This window comes from Chiloscyllium punctatum, chromosome 25 (genome assembly GCF_047496795.1).
Source record: "Chiloscyllium punctatum isolate Juve2018m chromosome 25, sChiPun1.3, whole genome shotgun sequence".
NCBI lineage: Eukaryota > Metazoa > Chordata > Chondrichthyes > Orectolobiformes > Hemiscylliidae > Chiloscyllium > Chiloscyllium punctatum.
The window spans coordinates 44,112,711-44,135,564 of record NC_092763.1 but is presented as its reverse complement, the minus strand read 5'-3'; the positions used below and the strand labels follow the sequence as shown (position 1 = coordinate 44,135,564).

The 22,854-nt window shown below is 36.8% G+C and overlaps 1 protein-coding gene across 12 annotated transcripts in view; it reads left to right on the top strand.

Annotated features, from left to right (window-relative positions):
* Positions 1-22,854, top strand: part of dlg3 (discs, large homolog 3 (Drosophila)) — a 534,760-nt gene that overhangs the window by 494,700 nt on the left and 17,206 nt on the right. For 7 of the 12 annotated variants that reach the window (XM_072595174.1, XM_072595176.1, XM_072595183.1 and 4 more), the window contains 6 exons: positions 717-893; positions 7,313-7,388; positions 13,008-13,107; positions 15,815-15,856; positions 16,590-16,640; positions 19,066-19,167. In XM_072595174.1, the coding sequence (XP_072451275.1) occupies positions 717-893; positions 7,313-7,388; positions 13,008-13,107; positions 15,815-15,856; positions 16,590-16,640; positions 19,066-19,167 (548 nt within the window). Of the gene's footprint in view, positions 1-716; positions 894-7,312; positions 7,389-13,007; positions 13,108-13,656; positions 13,703-15,814; positions 15,857-16,589; positions 16,641-19,065; positions 19,168-22,854 lie in introns of all 12 variants that reach the window. The other 5 variants (XM_072595178.1, XM_072595181.1, XM_072595179.1 and 2 more) reach the window with 3 other exon arrangements.

Genomic DNA, 22,854 nt, shown 5'->3' with positions numbered 1-22,854 from the left:
AACGCCAAGAACCTGAAAACTGTTTTGAAGACAGCACCAATAGAATGACTTATCAGCAGCTGAGAAAGGTTTATTGCAGATTCACCAGAATTATATATAATGCTAAAAGGACAGATCACTTAAACATAGTATGTATTACCTTAAATGCAGAAGAGAAAGGGGTAAAATTCTTGAAACATTTTAAATAATCAAAGGACTTGATTAAAACTACTTCCTCTAGAGGAGAAGATCAGAACAGGGGGATATAACTTTAATAGTTGAGAGAAATCAGGCGTTAAGTCAGAAAGCACTTCTTCACACAAAGATTAATGGAAATTTGGAGCTTTCAGCCCATTCCCACCATGAAGGAGAAAAAGGCTGATGAGGCTGTGTCAATAGAAGATTGAACAACTGATTGTAAAGTAATTTTTTGTTAGATAAGAATATTAAGGGCTACAGAACAAAATGGATAAATATAGATAATGTACTGGTCAGCCATGATCTAACTGAATGGCAGAGCAGACTAAATAGCCTATTCTTTTTCTTTTTTATTTCTAGCCCAGTTATCCTTATGTTTGTTCAATGTGATTAATACCGACATTGGGATTCTGGGGAGATAGTTCCCAGACCTTAAATGTGCATCATTACTGCGTGTGTGTGTTCTTTCTCATCACCCTGTAATAGTTGCCAAAAGTATTCTGAGCTTAACAATATATCTTTTGCCATTTGTTTTGCAGTGCTCTTTTTGACTATGATAGAACCAAAGACAGTTGTCTGCCAAGTCAAGGGCTGAGTTTCTTGTATGGTGATATTTTACATGTCATTAATGCCTCTGATGATGAATGGTGGCAAGCGCGACTTGTTACACCTCATGGCGAGAGTGAGCAGATTGGTGTCATACCAAGCAAGAAACGGTGAGTGAGAAACCTTTCTACTAACACTTCAGTACATTGAATCATTCATAAAATTTCTTATCTCTCCTGAAAAGCAAAAAAAATTTTGATGTCACACACATCAATCCCCCAGCGAAGGCTTCACAACTCTATCTAAATTACTCATACTGTCTCAAGGGTGAACCAGATTGTTCACAGTCTAGGAATGCTATACCCTAAAATAAACCTGCAATCCCATAACCTGTACATCACAAAAGATCTTTAACATCCACCTCTGTAACCTTGTTATCTCTGCCCTAGATAGGTTTATCTGTTGTTGAAATCCTCATTCATGCTTTTGGTTAATTTCAGACTTTACTGTTCCAATATTCTTTATCATGTCTCTCACCTTCCAACTTCCATAAACTTGAAAATGTCCAAAACTCTGCTTTTCACACCCTAACTTGGGTAAAGCTGTGCCAGCCTATCTGTCTTATGTCATCTGAACTCCTGTGACTCTCTCCCCAGTACTACCTTAAATTTGAAGTTCTCATCTTTATGTTTCCATTTTCCATGGTCTCACCTCTCCCATCTCAGTACTCTCCTTTAGTCCTATAACTTGCACAGAACTATGCATTTCTCCAACTTGTCAACTCCCCACTGCCTTCTCCTCACCAGTGATTGCTCTGCATTGAGCTATTTAGGCCCCAAGATCGGTAATTCTCTCTCTGAAACTGTCCACGTTTACTTCTTTTCACCACACTTTCACACCACACTTTCCTAATATATCTTTTTTTTAGTTTGGTATCAATTTTTATCTGGTTGTATACTCCGCAAAAGTGCCTCGGGATGTTTTTTCCCACAATGAAATTAGTTTATAAACACAAGTCATTGTTCTTGGTCCAGAGGATAAATGGTTATTTTTGTGAAGTTGTCATTCTACCTTTTTCTTAATTGAAGAAAAATATAGGTTTCTCCATCTTTCTAATCGCTGATATTGCACTATTTGCTCTATAATAGTTAACGGTACTTGCTTCGAGCAGATTTTTCTTTAGTGTACAAATTGTTTCATTTCAGCCTTTCTTTCAAAATTGTGAAATGTATTATTCTTTCTAATAGAAAAAAGTTCTCAAGAATAATCCCAAGAAATTACATTATTTTTGTGAAAGAAATTAAATTTATTTACTGCTCTGCTGATAGTGCAGAACAAAAAAAGACTTGCATTTCTATATTGCTTTTCAGAACCACTGGTTCAAAATGTTTCACAGCTAAGGAAGCACTTTTTAAAATGTAGTCACTGTTGTAATATTGGAAGTGTGACAGCAATTTCTTGCAAACAGCAATGTGACAATGACCAGTTGACTGAGGGATACATTTTGGCCAGGAAAATGTGACATCCTTACATAAGAAAGGTTGCACAGATAATCCTAATAGCTACAGGCCAGTTAATCTAACATTAGTGATGGGCAAGGTATTTGGAATCCTTAATTGGGAAAAAAAATCAACTGGAACATGGAGAGGTTTGAGTTAATTGAGGAATACCAGCATAGAATTGTAAAAGCCAGGTCATTCCTGACTGATCTAATTGATTTGTTTTTTAAGAAGGGAATGTTGTCCAAATAGGTTTTAAGAATGTGTTTGACAAAGTATCACTTAACAGGCTACTTTATAAAGGTGAGGCTAAGGAACTGAAATGCCAGTGTACAGTTGGATAAAGAAATTGACTGAAGGTCAAAAAACTGTGAATTGTGGTAGACCAATAAATAAATTTCCCAAAGTAAACTAGTTCCAGTTGCATTCATTTGGCCCGTATCCCTCTTAAACCTTTCCTATATCTATCCAAATGTTTTTTAAATGTTGTAACTGTACCTGCATTACCATTTCTTCTGGCAGTTCATTCCACATATGAACCATTTACTGTGTAAAAAAAGTTTACCCTGGGGTTCCTTTTAAATCTTTCTCCTCGCACCTTAAAATTATGCCCTCTAGTTTTGAAGTCACCAACCCAAAGGAAAATAACTTTGACCTTATTTATGGCTCTCCATTTTATAAACCTCTGTAAGGTCTCCCCTCAACATCCTATTTTCCAGTTTAAAAAAAAAGTCCCAACCTATCCAGCCATACTAAAAAGTCTTTGACAGAATGCAGAGAAGATTTACCAAAACCAATCCAGAGCTTTAGGGATTTCATTACAAGGTTAGTGTGAAAAGGCTGGTATCATTCTTCTCGGAATAGAGGAGACTGAGAGGAGATTTGATATAGGTGAACAAAATTATGCTAGACTAAAAAATAACTCTTTCTGTTGCTGATTTTTAAGAGACTACGGGATACAGATTTTGAGAGAGGAAGAACTACTTTCTGTAGTAAATGGTAATAACTTGGAACTCACTCCAAGGATAGTGCATGTGGAAACAATAATTTAGAAAAAAACTTGAATGGACGCTTGGAAGGAGTACACCTTCAGGGAACGAGGAAGTGAGTGGGGAGTGGAACCCACTGCCTGCTTCTGTTTTGAAAATTACATTCTGATTCTATGAGTCCAAGGATAGCTCCCATGCTGTTCTTTCGAAATAATCTTTAACATCAACTGAACAGGCATATGAAGCCTCAGTTTAATGTCTCATCCAAAGGGAGGCACCCCAGGAGGGCTGTAATCCCTCAATACTGCAATGAATTGTCAGTCTTGATATGTATAGTTGAGGCATGATGACAGACCTGAGCTTAGGACCTTGCAGCTCAGGTGAAACTTCTACCAATTGAGCCACGATTGGCAGAGCCCAACTGGTGATGTTTTTATCTTGTGATACCTGGTATACCGCCCTGTCTGTCAAACTGAGAGTTGAGATTTATGGGGAAGGAAGGAAAAGCACCTGTGGTAAGAATAAACCATTTTAAATAGTAAAATTATTCAAATTAAGTCCCACTTTAAACTTCACAACTGTGAATGAGGTGCCATGATCAGTATAAGATAGGCCCATGTATGCTCAATTGGCATGACAGTCTTTGGCTAATTTTTAAAGCATAAATATTGAAGTTTCAGATTATATACAAATGATTTTTCATAAGCATTGCAATGAACTTTTATAAATACATTGTTCTGTGTGTGCATGTGGTTTAATGCTTAGCATTACTTTTGTGGAACATGGTTAATCAATGCTGAATTACAAGACGTACGTAACAAAGTTAAATGGATTTAAATATTTTTGTCTTTTTTCTGAGTAACATTAATGAAATGCAGAGCGGCTCACAAGCATATTAAGTTTGTAGTACATTTACACTTATCAATATTCATGCATGCATTTTAACAGGTGGGACATGACTACAGCAGAGAGCTGTCTGTGCAACATTTGTTTCGCTGCAGATTGACTCAATGACATCTTCAAAGTTGTCTCACAGTTATGAAAGTCACCATGTTTGACTTTGTATAGTATTTTCTTTTGAGGACGCCCACTGGAGACAAGTCAGTCTGCAGTTTATATCTGTGTACAGCAAATGACTTTTGCATATTGGCTCAGCAAAGCACTTTTAATACTTACATATTGGAAATGAGACAGTAATGGAGAGGGCAGAGAAGTTTAACCTTGCAAGTTTTCCCAGTGTACAGGACATTTTAGATGAAATCTTTGAAATTAGTAGGCTTCATATATTAACCCTAATGCACACATTAACAGGAAAGGGCACTTCTCAAATGTTCTGCTGGTTTTTGGCTATAGAAGTGGGACACTTTGTTTTAATGCCAATTGTCTCGGGGATATCATGATTTTATTTTCTTAGGTGGAACTCTCCATTGTGTTGTTTAAAGGATCTAACTGATGTTGTTTAAAGGACCTAGCTGTAGGAAAAATGGGAAAAAAAGAGGAACCAGGCCCTATGGAAAGCCTTCTTTCAACTAATCTGATCTCTTAACTCTTACCTTCTTCCTCCTTCTAACCAGTTTTTAATTAGATTTTTTTTACCCTTCTTGAGATTCTATGCCCCTTCCATCTCACGTTCATCCGGCCTGTATCCTTCTGTGTATTTAATGCATCTTCTGACTCTATGTATAATATACAGTACCATCTTTGATCTCTGAATTGAGGCCACGTTACGAATTCTGATTTGCTGAACAAACTGCATTGTCTTTTGCAGTGTCAGTTGTTCTTGCAGCTAACCTTTGCTTTGCATAAGAGCTGGCTTGCAATATCCTCCATCAACTGGTATAACAGTAAAATCTGCATATGTAAAAATTGTAATCTAAACCAGTTATCTGTCCTTTGCATGTATTTTTTTGTAAATATTTCTTCACTCATTGAATTGTGTTCCCAGTGCACAAGAAGTGCATCAAATCATTAAGCAGGTTTACTCAACATTAAGATGAACATGCAAAGGAATGATTAGGGGCAAATTGATTCATCAAACTGGAAACCGCTAATCCATTAGTCTGTACATCAGTGTTGTATTCCAAAGGAAGTATATTTGCTTTCCTCCTATTCTTTTTTGATATTTCATAATCAATGATTTCTGAAATTTATCAAACATAGCTTATTTTCTGTGTATAATTCTTTGAGAATTTTAAAATACACCCCATATCACTTAAAAGCATTGCTGATATTTAAACCTCTGTTTCTGCACAGTGGTGTTCTTTATGTGTATTACAGATACACTTACAGGCTTCTGAGTATTACAGATTATTTATCCTTTTACTGCATGTTTCAAGTTTGCTCACAATCTTCTGTTGTAAAAATCAATCTGAAAAGGCTGTTTAATATATCTGTTATGTCATGATCATATTGCTTTAACAAGTTAACTTGCACAATTATTACTTCGCCCTAGGAAATCATGTCTCCAGTACTATTGGTAGGCTACACAAATAAAATTGTGAATGTATTGTCCGTGTTAAAATAAGGTGATCTCAACTGGTGGCACCTGTATACACTGACAACACACAATATCCCAGCCTGCTAATAGCAAAGTCACATGTCTTGTTTTTAAGATGCTTACCTAACTCCAGCATTTTTTTTGCCACTAATTGAGTTAGGTTATCATAAATCAAGTTGTATTGCTGGTGATAAAACAGTGATAAAACAGTCAAATTCAGTCTTTGAACACTGGTGCAATATCTGTGTGAATATAGTATTTTGATACTTTATAAAATAATACTGTATTACATTTAAAATATTTATCTCTTTCAACAAATCTTGAGAAAACACCTGTTCAAAAAAAAATAGTCTGCAAGTTAAATCTCGGAGGTCAGCTTAGCCTAATTTAATAATGCTATTATCTGCATCAGTAAATTAATTAAGTATATTGTCTAAGTTGAAGAAGATATAGTCAAGGCTGACATTGCAATTGAATCTTAAGGAAGTACTGTATTGTTGGAAATGTAACTTGAAATTACTTACTGTACAAGTGGATGTTGATATTTCATGCATCATAAAATGAAGGGCAGTGAGTTCATTTTCTGCAACCAGCACCACATAATAAACTACATATTTCATCTCTGGGTCTGTCTATTGACTAAGGATTGACCATATTTATTAATATAAAGTACTTGTCTTGCAAATTAATTAATTGCATGTGAAGAGATTTAGGATATTTTTGATATTTTTTTCTGACGTCACATTTCTGATTACATGATTGGAAGCTTATGATTTAAATTGTTATGTTGCTCATTTTTTTATTTCAACCTAGACTTCTCTATTTACTATATTTTGTCATTTTATACATTTTTCAACTAGTTTTGTAGTGGGGGTGCTTAGTTTATTTAAAAAATGAATATTTACACTTCTTTGCTGACTGGGATGGCTATCAATTAGTTTCCTTCTATGGTGGATCACACTAGCCCTTAGCACTCCTAATGGATTGTGTTAACAAATATGATAGCTATTGACAAAATTGCAAGGTCTTCGGAATAAGAATGAGATGTAAGCTTAGTTAATTTGTTTTAATTGTTATTAGTTGCTGAAAGTAAAGTCCATGCTGTTTTATTTTTCATTGTGCCATCGTGAATATCCTGAACAGGCGGACGTCTTCTTGCTTTAAATGTTTCATCCTCAGCACTGTAGCAGTACCTTCATAACTGCACTGTAATGTCACCCTAGATTATGTCTTCTTCTCAAGATTAATTAATTTACAGCATAAAGCTTTAATCAAAATAATGGCCTTAACCTGACTCAGTGAAAAAGGTGAGCTTTATTGTAAGTTCTGAACATAATTTTCTGAACATAAGCCATCTTAAAAATTGAGATATTGCTTTCTTATTCAATTTAATCTCCGTTAGGCCTGATAGACGGACATATCATTGGTTTGTACTGGCATAAGTACAAACATCCAAGGTTACAAAGCCTACTCAGCCAGCACTGCATGTCTTTCGGTGTAATTTCCTGTACAGTATGCAAAGTGGAACACGACTTTAGTGATAATGACCAAGAAGGTTCTAGTTATTGATTTCTGACATTTCATTTTGTGTTTTTATTTCTCAGCGTTGAGAAGAAAGAGCGAGCAAGATTAAAAACCGTAAAATTCCATGCCAGGCCTGGAGTTATTGAAATGAAAGGGGTAAGTTTTTGAGGGGGAGAAAACACTACTTGGAAAAAAAAAATAACATTTGAGAACTGTGCTAAGATTGTTGACCCTTATTTCTTTTCCACTTACTTGCAGCCTGCAAAATTGAGAGCCAAATGCTTCACTGTTATCTTGACCATATAACTATTTTTCTGATTGGTACAAAAGCGTAATTAGTTATGATCAAATTTTCTTGTTTTCTTTATGCTAGAGATGAAAGCACCTCTATCTCTTGGATGACCCTGAATCCAACTCCCTTTGGGACTTTGAACATGGCATTGAGCTGACTAGTCTGTTGAGAAGCCTAGAACTTCTCTGTTCTAGCAGAATAAAAAATACAAAAGCCTTGGTTTTCTGCTGGAACACAATAACTATGCTTCTGAATGTATTTCATATGTTAGTTTATCCTGATGCAACTGACAATGCCCCATATGTGTTTCAATACATGTAATCAATCTGTAGCATTTCCACACCAAAAACAGGGCAGTAGAATGTCATAAACCTCAGTTACAAGATTGAGCAGGTAGTGCATTTGCAAATGAAACCTCGCTAAACTCAGACAAGTGATTAATTCATTTGTATTTACTGAAACTTGAAACTACAACTGAAAAAAATGGTTCTGCTTAAATGTAGTCACATTGAACTATTCTTGCTTGTGATACAGGAAGTCTATCTATTGCATCAGTGAGATGGTAATTCTAAAAGTTGGTGGTTATTTTAATTCATAATCTTATAGTCACTCTCCCATGCAAATCCATTCTCTCACATTCTTTGCTGACATAATCACCCATTTACTCATGCTTGGTTGGGGATGTTCAAGATAGCGGGTTTCTTCACAGATGCTTCTTCTCCAGTTCAGGCAGTCTAGGGCAAGAGATTCCCATGAGTTAGTGGAAATGCTGCATTTCTTGCTGAGTGCTTTGAGGACATCTGAAATGCTTTCATTGCTCTTTTGGTAGCCACTTGCCTTAACTGAGCATGGAATAGAGAACTTGTTTTGGAAATCTTGGGCAGAGCATGTGGATGATATGGCCCACTCAACCGAGTGGATTGACAATAACTATTGTCTTGAAGCACGGGATGTTGTACTGAAAGAAGCCACTGACATTGGGGCCTCTACCTTTCTATTGGATTTGCAGAGGCATTGCTGGTGAATTTTTCTCTGGATTTGAGATGTCTGTTGTGCATTGTGCATGCTGAGAACCGAAAGTTGTAAAGATGCTAAGGAGAATAGAAAACAGGAGAAACTAAGTCAAGCATTGAGTTCGTTTCATGATGTCAAAAAGACAGAGTTAAGGGCACTTTCTCTGAGTGTACACATCATTTGCACTAGGGTAGATAATCCTTCGGCACAACTGGGGATACATGGATACAATCCAATTGCCATTATTCAGTTCCCATGATTACATGGCCCAGGGTCAACAGGACTGGGAACTGAATATTCAAGGATATTTGACATTTAGGAAGAACAGACAAGAAGGAAAAGGAGGTGGAGTCATACTGATAATAAAGGATGGAATCAATACATTTGTAAGAAGAATATGTAGAATTTATTTACATGGAACTAAGAAACTGCATGAGGTAGCAGTCATCAGTTGAAATTACCTAGAGGCCACGAGATTGTAACAGTAGTGTAGAGCTGGAGATTGGTATTAATTAGCTAGCAAGAGAAATATATAGCACAGACAACATAGTTATTATGAGTGACTTTAATCTGCATATGGACCCAGTAAACCAACTGAGCACTAAACTGGAGGACAACTTTCTGAAATATGTTAAGGGTGGATTTCTAAAGCAGTATATTGACAGACTAACTATAGGAAACACTATTTAGTATCGTGTAATGAAAAAAGGGTTAATTGAAATATTATTTTGAAAGAACATTTAGGGAAGAGTGATCTCAGTCTTTGATATTTAGAAATCTATTGATTTTTATTTTTAACATAATTGAGACTCCATAGCCCTCTTGGGTATAGAATTCCAAAGATTTATTCTTCATTGACCTAAAAAATTCCTCCTCATCACAGTCCTAAAAAGCTTGTGCTGTAATTTGTAACTCCATTCCCCTGAAATTTAACTTCCCCAGCTTGGAGTGAGTAAGGGAGGGGCTACTGTATATGGGGATGTGTTAGGACTCTTTCCTCCATTTACCCTATGAAACCCTATAAAAATTCTGTGTATTTTAATATGATCATTTCATTCTTTTGAACTCTACAGAATACAATCCAGTTTCCTCATAGGAAATTCTGTCATCCTAAGAATGTATTTTTTTGCACTCCTCTGTGACAAGTATATCCTTCCTTAAGGACTGCAGATACTGGCACTCAGAGCCGAGAGTGTGGTGCTGGAAAAGCACAGCAGTTCAGGTAGCATCCAAGGAGCAGGAGAATTGATGTTTCAGACAGGAATCCAAATCCCTGATCCGAAACTGTATACAATATTAGAGTTGTAGTCGCAGCATAGTTTTATACAGTTGAAGCAAGACATCTTTTCTCCTCTTTAATTTGTTTGCAATAAAGGGCAACTTAACACTTATTTTATCAATTGCTGCATGTGCATGTTTGCATTCTGTGACTTATGAACAAGGACATGCAGGGTACTATGGACATCAATAGTTCCCAATCTCTCCCTATTTAAAAATTTGTTCCATCACTTTTCCTCTTACCAAAATGGTTAACCTCGCTTTTTTTGCATTATATTCTGTTGGCCATGCTCTTGCCTATTCATTTAGCTGCGTTAATTCTGAGCTTGCATGTGTGGTTTTGCAACCCAGGTTATTGTGACCTTTGTCAAAGAGAATGGGTTGGATTTGCATCCAGGAAGTTGTCGTCATCACAAGCAGTGACATTTGCATTGAATCTCACCTCCAAAACCATGCATTTACAATTATATATTGGTGTTTTTTTTTGGTTTTTATTCAGTATGTCTTGCAACTCCTTCTAATACCAGAATTTCAACTTCCTGCAACCATTTCTTCTGTTCCCTCAATTCTAGCTGTTTATACATCCTCCCGCTGCTTCACCACTTGGGACTTAGTAATTTGTATCTAAATGTCTGAGATTTTCCTAAAATCTATATCTGACCAAGTTTTTTTGGATCATCTTTGCTTACCACCCTTTTTCTAATTTAGCATTGATATTTATTGATGAAGTGTCTGATACGCTTTGTAATTTTTTTTTACATTTAGAGGTGATTTATAAATATAAGTTGTTGAAAATGTAGTAGGGGTGCTCACACCTAATAGAATATTTATTGCAAATAAGAAGGTCCTTTAAAATGTCAAAATCACAGATCTACATTCCTAATAATAAATAGTATTGCTGCCTCGCATTCCATCTATCTGATACCAGCATTGCAGCACTTAATATCCATTATTTTCAATTTTCATTATCTTTAAATTATCAGTCTGTTTTGACTTTAAAATATAAACTGTTCTCTCCAGACCAGCTAACCATAACGAAGGATAATAGACCCCATTAGGTCCTGGAGTTGGGAGAGGAATTTGGAAAACTGGAGTTGGTTACAGAAATGAATTAGGATATGGCTGTAACAGGAGGGTTGGGGAGTGGTTTGGCACTTCGTGTGCTGTTGATATTGTGCTATATAAAGCTGAGGACTTCAGTATTAACAGGGGCATTTACACTTTGGATTGTTGCTGGTGCATGTATGCAGGGAATATTAATATTATTGAGGCGGGAGGGGGAAGTTGTACATTCTTCTCAGAAGTTACCATGGATTCTTTAGGGATATTAATACTGTATGGCTAGTTTTGGCAAGCTGGTTGAGCGTGTATTTCTTAGATCGTATTAGTGCCATCTAGAGGAATTAACTTTACATGCAATATGGGATTTGATTCCATTGATTCGTTATATTTGCAGAGGTGTACTTCCTGGCAGTATCAACACTGGGGTGGGGTGAAACTAGTGAGATATCAATGGTGTGCTTTTTTAGGCTTGGTAATTTAGTTACTATTACTACTTGAGCTTTGCATTAGATTTTCTGATGTTTCCTGCCTCCTAAGTTCCAACAATTCCTACGATCGTAGACTTTAACTTCAACCAGTGAGAAGAATAAAAAGGTTGAATGACGTCCTCTGTCTTTTGAGATCACAGTTTCTATTACAGCTTTAATGTAAATTGGAGAATTTGATTCAGACTAAACAGAAACGCAAAGACTGAAATTGACCTTCACAGTCTTCAATTAAATGTGTTCAGTAATATCAGTTTGTCTAGTACAATACTGTCTCAAAGGCTGGAGTGTGTGTGCTTGGTCTGGGATAATTTCATTTGTTATTTGTTATTTAATTTTTCCTATAATGTTATCATTTCAAACATTTCCCTTTACAAGTTGTAAACATGGTGATGCAATGACTGTAAAATTCAAGGGGAAAATGTATCCATCATACATGGCACCATCAAGTACCAGGTTCTATTTGCTAATACTGCTGGGGATGGGCAATTCTTGGCTGAGTTAGTCCTGTCCGAGTTGGAGAGCTCCACAAGTCACAATAACGGTCAAGATTATTGCAATCAATTTCAACATTTTAGTACAGAACTTAACCTCTGCCATTCTGCTATAGGATGTGAATGTTAACATTTTGGAAACAACATTCAGGTGAATATCTAGTCCCTTATATTGTGATTTATTTGTCATTTCTCCAGATCCATATGAACATTTATCTAATACTACAGGGACTATATTCTTAGGGTAACTTTGATTCTGGACTAGAGGCAGTAAGTCTTACCTACCAATAAGGAGAAAGTCTTACCTACCAATAAGCATATTTAGGCATATGTAACAATTTGAAATGGCACACTGATAAAATTATGACTAATTGAAAAATCCAAGTCACGTGTGTATTGGAAGTTCTGGCATGTGCTACCAATTGATAAGGGCATCTTTAACCAGCATGAATGCACTAAATTATCCATAAATTCTGCTTCCAGACACATAAACATCTTAAGTCATTATCAGGATTCATTCCAGTACTTGAACTGCTGTTAGGTACAAATGTCTAAACAGTAAATAGGCACATCAGCCTATAAGAGAAAGTGAGGACTGCAGATGCTGGAGATCAGAGCTGAAAAATGTGTTGCTGGAAAAGCGCAGCAGGTCAGGCAGCATCCAAGGAACAGGAGATTCGATGTTTCGGGCATAAGCTCTTCTTCAGGAATGAACCCTCCTCATTCCTGAAGAAGGGCTTATTATCAAAACGTCGATTCTCCTGCTCCTTGGATGCTGCCTGAACTGCTGCGTTTTTCCAGCAACACATCAGCCTATAGTTTCATTACAGTCTGGAATTTTGACATGAAATATAGTATGTGTTGGAATGTATTGGATTAGGAGTTAAGTACTGAACTAGAGCTGTTGGAGAGCCCAGATTGTTAACAAGTAATGGAAAATTTTAGTTTAATGAAACTTGGCTGGCTGATTGTGTCACGTGAAAGAATTTGGTTATTGAGAGAAGATGCCATCCAGCGCAGTCAAGAAAAGCCTTGTTTATCTGATTTTGCTCACCATGTCACTGCTGATCCACATTTACAATGTGTTTTGCATGAATGAAACATCCATTCATCCTCCTATGTCCTCCATCCATCCTCTTCTCCTTCACAGTCATCCAGAGCCAAGCGTAAAAAGAGCATCTTGTCTCGAAAGTTTACCTTCTACAGGAGCAAGGAGAATATTGTACAGGAGCACACAGGTGATCATGGCCGTAAGTAACTGTAGGCTTACATGAAGTTTGATCAGAGGGAACAACATTCTGTAAGCACTAACTCAGTGTGGTGCAAACACTAACATGTCTGTACAATGGTTCCAGTGTTCCCAATGCTTTTCCATGGATGTATCAAATGGGGTCTCGGCAGTTCCAGACTGAGGTATAATTCTGCTCTGTATGACAGTGAGCAGAGTGAGATCTGCTATTAGTGTCTATGTTGCAGAATTAACAAGTTGTAATTATTTTAATAACATTCCCAAAATTCGTGTAATATAATGTCTGCTGAATCTGGGTTAACACTGAATATATCTAATGCAATTTCAATTTAACAACGAACAATTCTGTTTGAATATTCCCTAGTCTCCATATGGTGGAACATTTAAAATCAATGAAGTCCTCAGTAACTGCAGTGGCCCCAATAGCTACTTCTATTCTGCTCTATCACTGTGCAGGAGTCCAGGTGCTAATTCACTCCTTTCCTGTTTCTATATCTCTTTTTGTTTCTGTGTTATTTCTAAATTTTTGCTGTCCGGTGATTGGATCCAGGAGTTCCCTGGATTAAGTGATGACTATTACGGGATGAAGAACCTGAGTAAGTGAGAGACCAACATTTGTGAATCTAGAAATCACAAACACATATCTTGGAACATCTGATTTTTCTTCACTTCTGCTGTAATCCCGAGTAACGTTATTAGCATTGCCAGTGCCTCAAGTCCATTTTTACACTAGTTATTAAGGGCTGCCTCTCTCTGATAATTTCCAAAATGATGATTCAGTGTTGCAAATTAAACTAAGGTACAAGTTAATATTTTATCAGTTTAATTGTACAATAATTTCTTAATCAACACTCAGTCGTTTAATGCAATGTAAATTATATAACTGATACTTTATAATTTTGTGCACCATTAAAGAATTTGTGTCGAAGTTGAGAGACTTTGTGTGTTTATAATGCATATGGTTTATAAAAAGAGAATTAAAAAGGGATGATTTTAGTTTGTTGTGTTTTTAGCTTTTGCAAATGATTAGTTGCTGTCTATCGTAAACTACATGGTGAAGTGCCACATTGGATGCTGCAGCTCAGGACATCAGAGCTATCAACCAGGATTTAAATAGTTGGAGTTTAATTATCCATTTTAATCTTTCTCGAACAAATCTTTGCTTTTTGTTCCAATACTCCAATGTGGAAATAGTCTTGGATCAACAGGTTTAGTGGTATTTTTAGTAGTACCTTCTGATATCAGTTTCCCCATGTAAAGAACTGCTTAAATCTCTTATTTTGGCATGTTTTAACTCAATCCCTGACCTGTGCTGCTATGATGTTATTTTATTGCTTTCTCACTGCATATAATTAACTGATCACTCACTCCTACTGTATGAACATATATTAAATCCTCAGTTTGAATCCTTTCTCAGATTTAGAACTTCTCATCTCCAGATACCTAGAGAGCAGAAGTACCCTGAAAAATGCATTATGGACCTCTTAGAAATCCTGATGCAGTAATTGCTTAGGAAAGTTAAGCTTCTGTTGGGCAGTTGCCCAGCGCTTGGAACCCTCTGATAGAGTCCCCAGTTTTGCGTTGGAGACCAACCTTAATAGTTATTCACAAAAATTTAGAGGAATTTAAACTTATTCTAACTCTTAATCTGGCCTCTCAAATCACACTCACTGACTCCTTCTCTGGGTACCCAGCTGATTACCTCCATGCTACCCTGACCTGCAATTTCTGACCTATCAATCATGTCCTCATCCACTTGCCTGCTACCTGTATCCCTTCACTTATTTGCCCATCCTCTCACCTTTCTATTTTTCACTGAACCTGTCACCGAACTGAAAAACTCCTCCTTGCCCAACCAGCAGTCATCTTATTCTCTCATCCATTTATGTTACGCATTTACCCTTTCTCCTTGTCAAAGAGTTTTTCAGCTGTTAAATATTGGAATATGGAAGTTACTGCTGTAGAAAGCAGGTGTAGTTTGGCCTCTAGCATTGATCATGTACTGTGCTAGAAGGCTTCCTGAACAGGAACACTTTGCATTTCTGAAGAGGCTCAAATCATGGAGCTTTGGAGCAGGGTAAGTGAAAAAGAGTAGTGACAATCTGACTTATTGCTACTCCTCGTAAGATTCATTCCTTGGTTTCTTGATCTCACTTCTACCAGGTTTTTTTTCTGGCAGAACTGATAGTCCAGCTGATGAAGGTGCTGGATGAGTCTGGCAGTGCACAGGTGGTTGAAAGTCAATTTTTATTTCTAAGAAAGTCACTGCTGCACTTGCTAGGATCTTGTATGTTGCGGTGGCAATGATGTGCATGAGGGAAGTACATTTCATCTGTGTGACGCAACACAGAACTAAGCATTCTGCATTAGAATATCAGCCTATGAGATTATCCTCACCATAGCAATGAAGGATAATAGCTGTGAATACCCAAGAGCTTTATATATTCAGACCTGTTGCTCACAGCAGAATCATATCCCACAGGGGACAACAAATGTTTTGTAGTAAACAAAAATCTAATAAGAATCAGTCTTAAGATTTTTGATCAGTGCATTTTTCCAAACCTACATGAAAATATTCAGTGTTAGTAATGTTCAGGAAGTTACTATGCCAGTACATTGTAATCAGAAACACGTAACAAAGGACAGTCTGCCCATCTGTTGTATGCTCCTTTTATAACCTGAAACTCTGGCACCTTGCTTTTTTGCAGAGTGTATGACGTCCAACACCAGTGACAGTGAAAGCAGCTCCAGTAAGTAACCCCTTTGGGTTCCTTCATTTATTTTTCTTCTCCCTTTGCAGGTCATTTGTCTCCACAGGTCCTGTCTTCAGGTGGGACAAACGGTTGGGAACACTGACCACCTGCATAGCCTTATCATGAGGCCATCAACCTATTCAATTGATTTTTGTTTGGATAGACAATCAGGACCTTAGCCCTAAGTAGGACTAAAGAAGAGCTTGGATCCCAAGCTCTCTTGGCTGTCACCACTCTACCTTATGAGTTGGAGCCTCCAGCTTCAGTCTCTTTAAAATTAATCAAATAGTTGACATACACCATTTAAGCTGCATTTATCCAGCAATGAGCAGGACAGTCTGGACTGCTCACCTTCCACATATTCTGTGCTTGGGTCAATGGTCCTGGAATTCATAAAGATGCAGTTCATTGTTGCTTTTTATTTGCTCCAGCCCCAGTCTGCCATAACATGGGATACTCACCAGACTTACCAGTAAGATGGATACCTTAATATAAATGATGAATTTTCACCTACACTGACTGACTGACTTATAATTCCCTTTTGTATTCTCCAACTGTGTCTCAAGCTGAATTCCTAATGGATTAGATTTAAGCTAGTGCTGACAGATTGTAGAGAAATGGATGAAAAGCAGTTGAAATTCAGGCGCAAGAGGATGTTATGGGGTGAGCATTGTTTAAATGAGGAGGATTTCAGCTGATTGTAATGTTTTTCTATTTTCCTCCTTCATAGAGGGTCAGGATGATACTGTTCTATCTTATGAAGCAGTGACTCGCCTGGAGAGTAAGTAGACATTTTCAGATCAAACCACTTTTGTAGAAAGTTATAATATTGTGTTTGAAAGTATATTCAGTTGGCAATGTGTAGGAAGTTACTGTGCTAATACGTTATAATCAGAAGTCCTAACCCCATCACATAGGATCAGTGGGCATGCAATACAAGAGACCAAATGAGTTCTTCTATTCTGTGACATTCTATTAAATCTAGACGTAAGCCTAATATTTTTTTGGTAGCTTGAGTGCTATTCTGTAGCAAGTGCATGGGACATCAGCTAATTCCAGTTCCATCTCCACCATCAACACTATTTTGCTTTTGTGTAACTCACTATCCTTACTTGATCATGTCACCATTTCTTTTGCCTGCTGTTTTCCATTGCTGGAACTCCCTACGTGACAGCATGAGAGTACTTTTACCTCTGGAACTGCCATGTTTCAAGGATAAATATTGCTCTTGTTTGCAATATTCTTTGTATTAATTTTCTGTTAAGGAATCCTCTATAAAAGCCTGGAAACAAAAGTAACGAGAGCTGTCTTTACTTCTGCAGTCCTATCCCTATAACCTCAGGTCTATTTGAACTAGATAGGATCTCTGTATTCAATGGCAACCAGTCTGCCATTATATATTGTTTTTTAGAATAAGAATGTAAGTTATCTTTTAGGTTTGTTTTCAGACGTTTCATCACCATACTAGGTAACATCATCAGAGAGTGTCCCCGGTAAAGCGCTGGTGGTATGTTCCCCCTCTCTATTTATAGGTCTTGATTTCTTAAGGTGGATGGTGTCATTTCCAGTTCGTTTTTTCCAAGGGAAGGTAGATAGGATCTAAATCAATGTGTTTATTAATGAAGTTCTGGTTAGAATGCCATACTTCTAAAAATTCTCATGCATGTCTTTGTTTCGCCTGTCCTAGGATGTGTGTATTGTCCCAGTCAAAGTGGGATCCTTCTTTGTCTAAATGTATAGAAAATAGTGATAGTGGGTCGTGTCTTTTGGTGTGCTAGTTGGTGTTCATGTATCCTGGTGGCAAGTTTCCTGCTCGTTTGTGCAACGTAGTGTTTTTTTTAAAGAGTTCTTGCATGGTATCTTGTAAATGTCGTTAGTTTTGCTGGTAGTATCTAATGGATCTTTTAGGTTCATTAGTCACTGTTTAAATGTGTTAGTAGGTTTGTAGGCTACCATGATGCCAAGGGGTCTGAGTAATCTGGTAGTCATTTCTGATATGCCTTTGATGTAAGGTAATGTGGCTATAGTTTTTGGTTGCGTTGTGTCTGCTTGTTTGGGTTTGTTTCTGAGGAATCGGCAGATTGTGTTTATTGGGTACCCGTTTTTCTTGAAAACATTGTAGAAATATTTTTCTGCTTTTTGTAGTTCTTGGGTGCTGCAGTGTGATGTGGCTTGTTGAAATAATGTCTTGATGCAACTCCATTTGTGGGTGTTGGGATGATTGCTTCTTACGTTAAGTATTTGGTCTGTGTTTGTTGTTTTTCTTTAGACGCTGGTTTGAAGCTCTCCGTTAAATGTACATTCAACTGTCACGTCTAGGAATGGGAGTCTGTTGTCCTTCTCCTTTTTTGTAAACTTTTGCCTGTCAGGATATTGTTGACAGCGTACAGCTTCAAATAAATAGAGAGGCGGTACTCACCACCAGCGCTTCACCGGAGACTCTCTCTGATGATTTTACCTAGTATGGTGACAAAACATCTGAAAATAAATCTTCAAGCTCAGCAAGCTAACATACATACTTAGCATCAACCTGAGCTACAAATCTTCTCAAAAATCGCTGTTTCTTAGAATAATTAGATAATCCACCTCTAGTACAATTTGTTACCTTGGTCTTTTGTCTTCCGATTCATGTGAGGAGATAGGAGCACTGAAAACAATTATAAAAAATTTGAATGGTGGTAAAAATTAATGATTAGCACAGCTTTTACAGATCTCTTCCAACAAGTGAGAAAATGATTTTTTTAAATGCACATTGTTCAGTAAAGAAATGATAAATTGGCACATTGGGTGCATGAACAATTTCATGGACATTTTTATTAACACCCGATTTAAATTATTCTTGGTTCATAAATATTTCTTACAGTTTGTGTAGTAGAACACATTTTTGCTAACAAGGAGATTAATTCAAAGTGCAGAATGAACAAAAAAAAGAGAGAAATGGCGAAGACTATCACTGTTTTTCAAATAGGGGTTTCCAGAATTTTTATGCAGTTATATGAAGGAATACTTACATCCACCTCTGGATAAGAAGTGACTTGGAAAGGCAATTGGAATTGCTGCTGCAGAAATCTTGATGAGTTGCTGCAGTGCATTTTGTAGATCGTAAATAATTGCGGAATGGTAGGAGTGGTGGTGCTTAAGCTATTTAATATGTTTCGTTCTATGTAATAGTTAATTCTTTTTTAATTGATGTTTTTAAATTTCAGTTCACTATGCTCGGCCAATAATAATTCTGGGACCAATGAAGGACAGAATTAATGATGATTTGATTTCAGAGTTTCCAAATAAATTTGGTTCCTGTGTACCACGTAAGTACTTCAAAAATATCATCTTATCCATTAAACATCTACTTTTAGATACAAAGTAGTGATAATCCATTGTGCGTTCTGACACAATTCACTTGGGGAAAGTGCATTGATACTCAAGCTCCATTACTCCCAGGGTTGTCACAAAAGTTAAAGCTTTGACCACAATACTAGAAGTCACCAAATCACATGTCTTCTAGATTCGGGTTAACAAAAAAAAAACAGGGTTTCTGTTCTTGATGTGAACTACTATTTATTATAAATAAATCAATTCTAACCACAAGGAAACACAAATATGAATTATTAACAAACAATTTGATTAGCTGAAACTGCACACACGCACACAAATAAATACAGATGTTATGGGTGAAGGGGCAAAAAAAAGGGGAAATACCATTCAATGGCAGGTCCATAAGATTCATGGAGATATCCCTAATCCTTTAGATTTCTGATCATCATAGCCAAGCCCTTTGCTAAAGACATGGGGAAGAGGGATTGACACACTAATTGTTCAGTTTTTCGGTCACTGAATAGAGGCAACAGCTTTTGGCAAATGGTGAGAAAGAACGGCTAACTGTCTTTTTTTTTGTTTACTTCACTGCAGAGGGGAAAAAAAGATGCTGTCTCTTTCAATCTGGAGATCTCTGTCTCTGCACTGTTCACACAAAAGCTAGCTTGGAGGCAGTCAGAGTTGTTGTTATGTTGATGATTCAGGATGAAGCTTTCTCTGAATACACACACATCTTCTCCCATTGCTTAAACAAACTAGCGATGTAAATTCAACCCAGTAGCTTGTTTTTAAAAGTGCAGCAACTCCTTCTGCAGTCCTTGGTTTAAAGTAGTCCTTTTCCCATTTTGGTTTAGAATCTGAAATGAAGAAAATTAAAAGATGTGATCTTTACAGTTTTCTTTAAGATATCATAGGCAATCACAACAGATTCCTAGAAATATTGATATTTACCCAGAAATCCCATTCTGTAAAAGTGTATTATGCAAATAATCATGGCTTTTTATTGGTGTTTAATGATAACACTACAGTGCTAGTAAATAAAAATACGAGTGTACAAAAATCCAATTATTCCGGGCACCTACTAAGTCCCTTAGGTTCACAGCTGTGCTAACATCAACTATGAACCTGACAATACATAAAGAGGGATGTTGATGCTTTTGTTCATTATGATAAAAATAATATGAATCCAGACAGAAGCATATCTCAGTACATCAGCTATGGATGGATTCAATCTGGATTTAATTCAAAACCCAAGAATTTCCTTGGAGCTGTTCTTGTCTTGCTGCTGTAAATCCATAAAATCCAGTGAAAAATTGTTAATGTTTCTGCTGTACTTCTGATAAAACGATAGTGCCAAAATCAAACATAAGTGTTCTGAGAGGATTCTTAGCTAAAGATGAAGCAAACCAAGGAGAAATGTCCCAATAAAACACTGGTATGAGAGGACACCTTGTGGTCAAATTATGGCAGGATTTTAGTATTTAATAAACTGAGTAGAATTTTACAGCGTAGAGATTATGTACAAATTGTAACTCTCAGAAGGAGATCGCCACTTAGTTCCATTCTCCTGTCTGCCAATATCTGGTTTAAACTTCAGGTTTGTTTTCCTTTTAGAAGCTATCACTGATGGCGGGGTATTCCACGTCTTCATATATTTTTGGCAGAGGTTCATTATCTTCATGTCTCCAGTCATTCTTTTAGTGGCAGCATTTTCAAGTTAATGTTGCCTCATGTCAAGGACATCTGCCTACGCTGTTCTTGCATTTTTTGTGTCCAAATAAAAACCAAGGCTGTTACCTGATCTAAAACCTAGATACTCTGGGTCATGTGTAGAAGGAATTGCTTTTGTGTGCATGAGGAATCTCGACCTTTTTATATTTGAAATTTGTTTTAAATTAAGGTTTGATATTATTTAACTATACGTGGCCCATTCACAGGTTTAAATGTGTTTTTAGTTCTTGCTTCTAACAAGAAGGGCTTGTTCCATTGTGTACTGAAGGTTTTGTTTCACAGCATTATCAAATCTCATACTTGTGTACCTGTACAAATACACTTTACTTAGAGGAAATTAGACAAGCGTGGATTTCAACTGTATTGTGATCACAGTATAAGACAGCTTGGCAGCACAGTAGTTAGCACTGCTGCCTCATTGTACCAGGGACCTGGGTTCCATCCTTGGATGATTGTCTGAGTGGATTTCTGTCAGGTTCTCTGGTTTCCTTGCACAGTCCAAAGACGTGCAAGTTGGATAGATTAGCCATGCTGAATGGCCCTGTTGTGTTGAATGTGCAGGATAGATGGATAAACCATAGTGAATGCAGGGTTTCTGTCTGCACTGTAGGGGTTCTATGATTCTGAGAAATCAAATCCAGGCAGTCCCTGAGTTGCGAATGGGTTTTGATCTGGAGTCCATTCACAAGTCAATTTGTATACAAGATGGAACACTATGAAGGACAGTATAAAGCAGTTGTTCATAATTAAAGGAAATGTTCATACGTTGGGTCTTTAAAATTACACCCCTGTATGAGATCGTGATTGTATGTTCAAGTTCTTAAGTTGGGTGTTCATGAATCGGAGATACGGTGTAGGTTATGTAAAAGAGCATTTTATCAATCAAGATCAGTGCTGAGAGTGTCACCGCACAGAGCAGTTGAAGCAGATAGTGTTTGTGTATTTAAGGACAAGCTAGAAAAACATGAGAGAAGGGAATAAAGTGTTACATTGATAATGGTAAGGTCTTAGCTGATGTTACAACTGGACAAGTCAGATCTGAGAATTAAATCTCGCTTGGTACATAATTTTTTTGTTTTTATTTAATAAGGCGATCTTCTATTGAAAAATAGGTATGCAATGCTGCAGATTTGGTTTTAACAATAGTATATTGCTTAAAAGAACGTAAAATAGAATAAGCGAGGCCATTTTCATAAAAGACAACTTAAAAAATTTAAAGACGTAAAATAAAAATAACAATCCTATCTATCCTAACACCACCTCTGCACAAACACCAGAAAATTTCCTTCTGTAACACATCTATATAATTAACTAAAAGAACTGTGAATAGTGGAAGTCAGGAACAAAAACAAATTGCTGGAAAGGCTCAGCAGCTCTAGCAACATCTGTGGAGGAAAATCAGAATTAACGTTTTGGATTGTGACACATTCTCAGAATGGAACTTAAATGATTTACTGTTTCTTTCAGTTCTGTGTCTTTTGAGTTTGGTGACTTCTTCCTTGATTAATCACACAACTGAGCTTAGTCTATCCCAATTTTGAATACCCCTTCAGGGTTCTACCTCAATACTTCCAGTTTGGAACTTTAGAATTAAAGTCATTACACTTAGGGAGTCTATTTTCTAACCAATCTCCTTTCTTAGTAGAAATTGTGTTTTACATTACTAACTTTAATGAGAATCTCTGTGAACTGAGCACCAAAAGGTTGACAAGCTACTAATTTTCCCCTAATTACCCCAATAAAAAATTCCTGTGTCTGTTTGGAAAACTCTTACAATGTGAACAAATACATACTATCACCCTAAGGACTCCCTTTTTCATACTATTTTTGTTTAAATCATAGCTCCAGAAATACTGAGAAGTTAAATCAATAAACCTTTCATACCAAAACCGCCATGTCACCATTTCAAAGTTCAAAACCAAACATAAATAATCTTAAAATGTGTACCT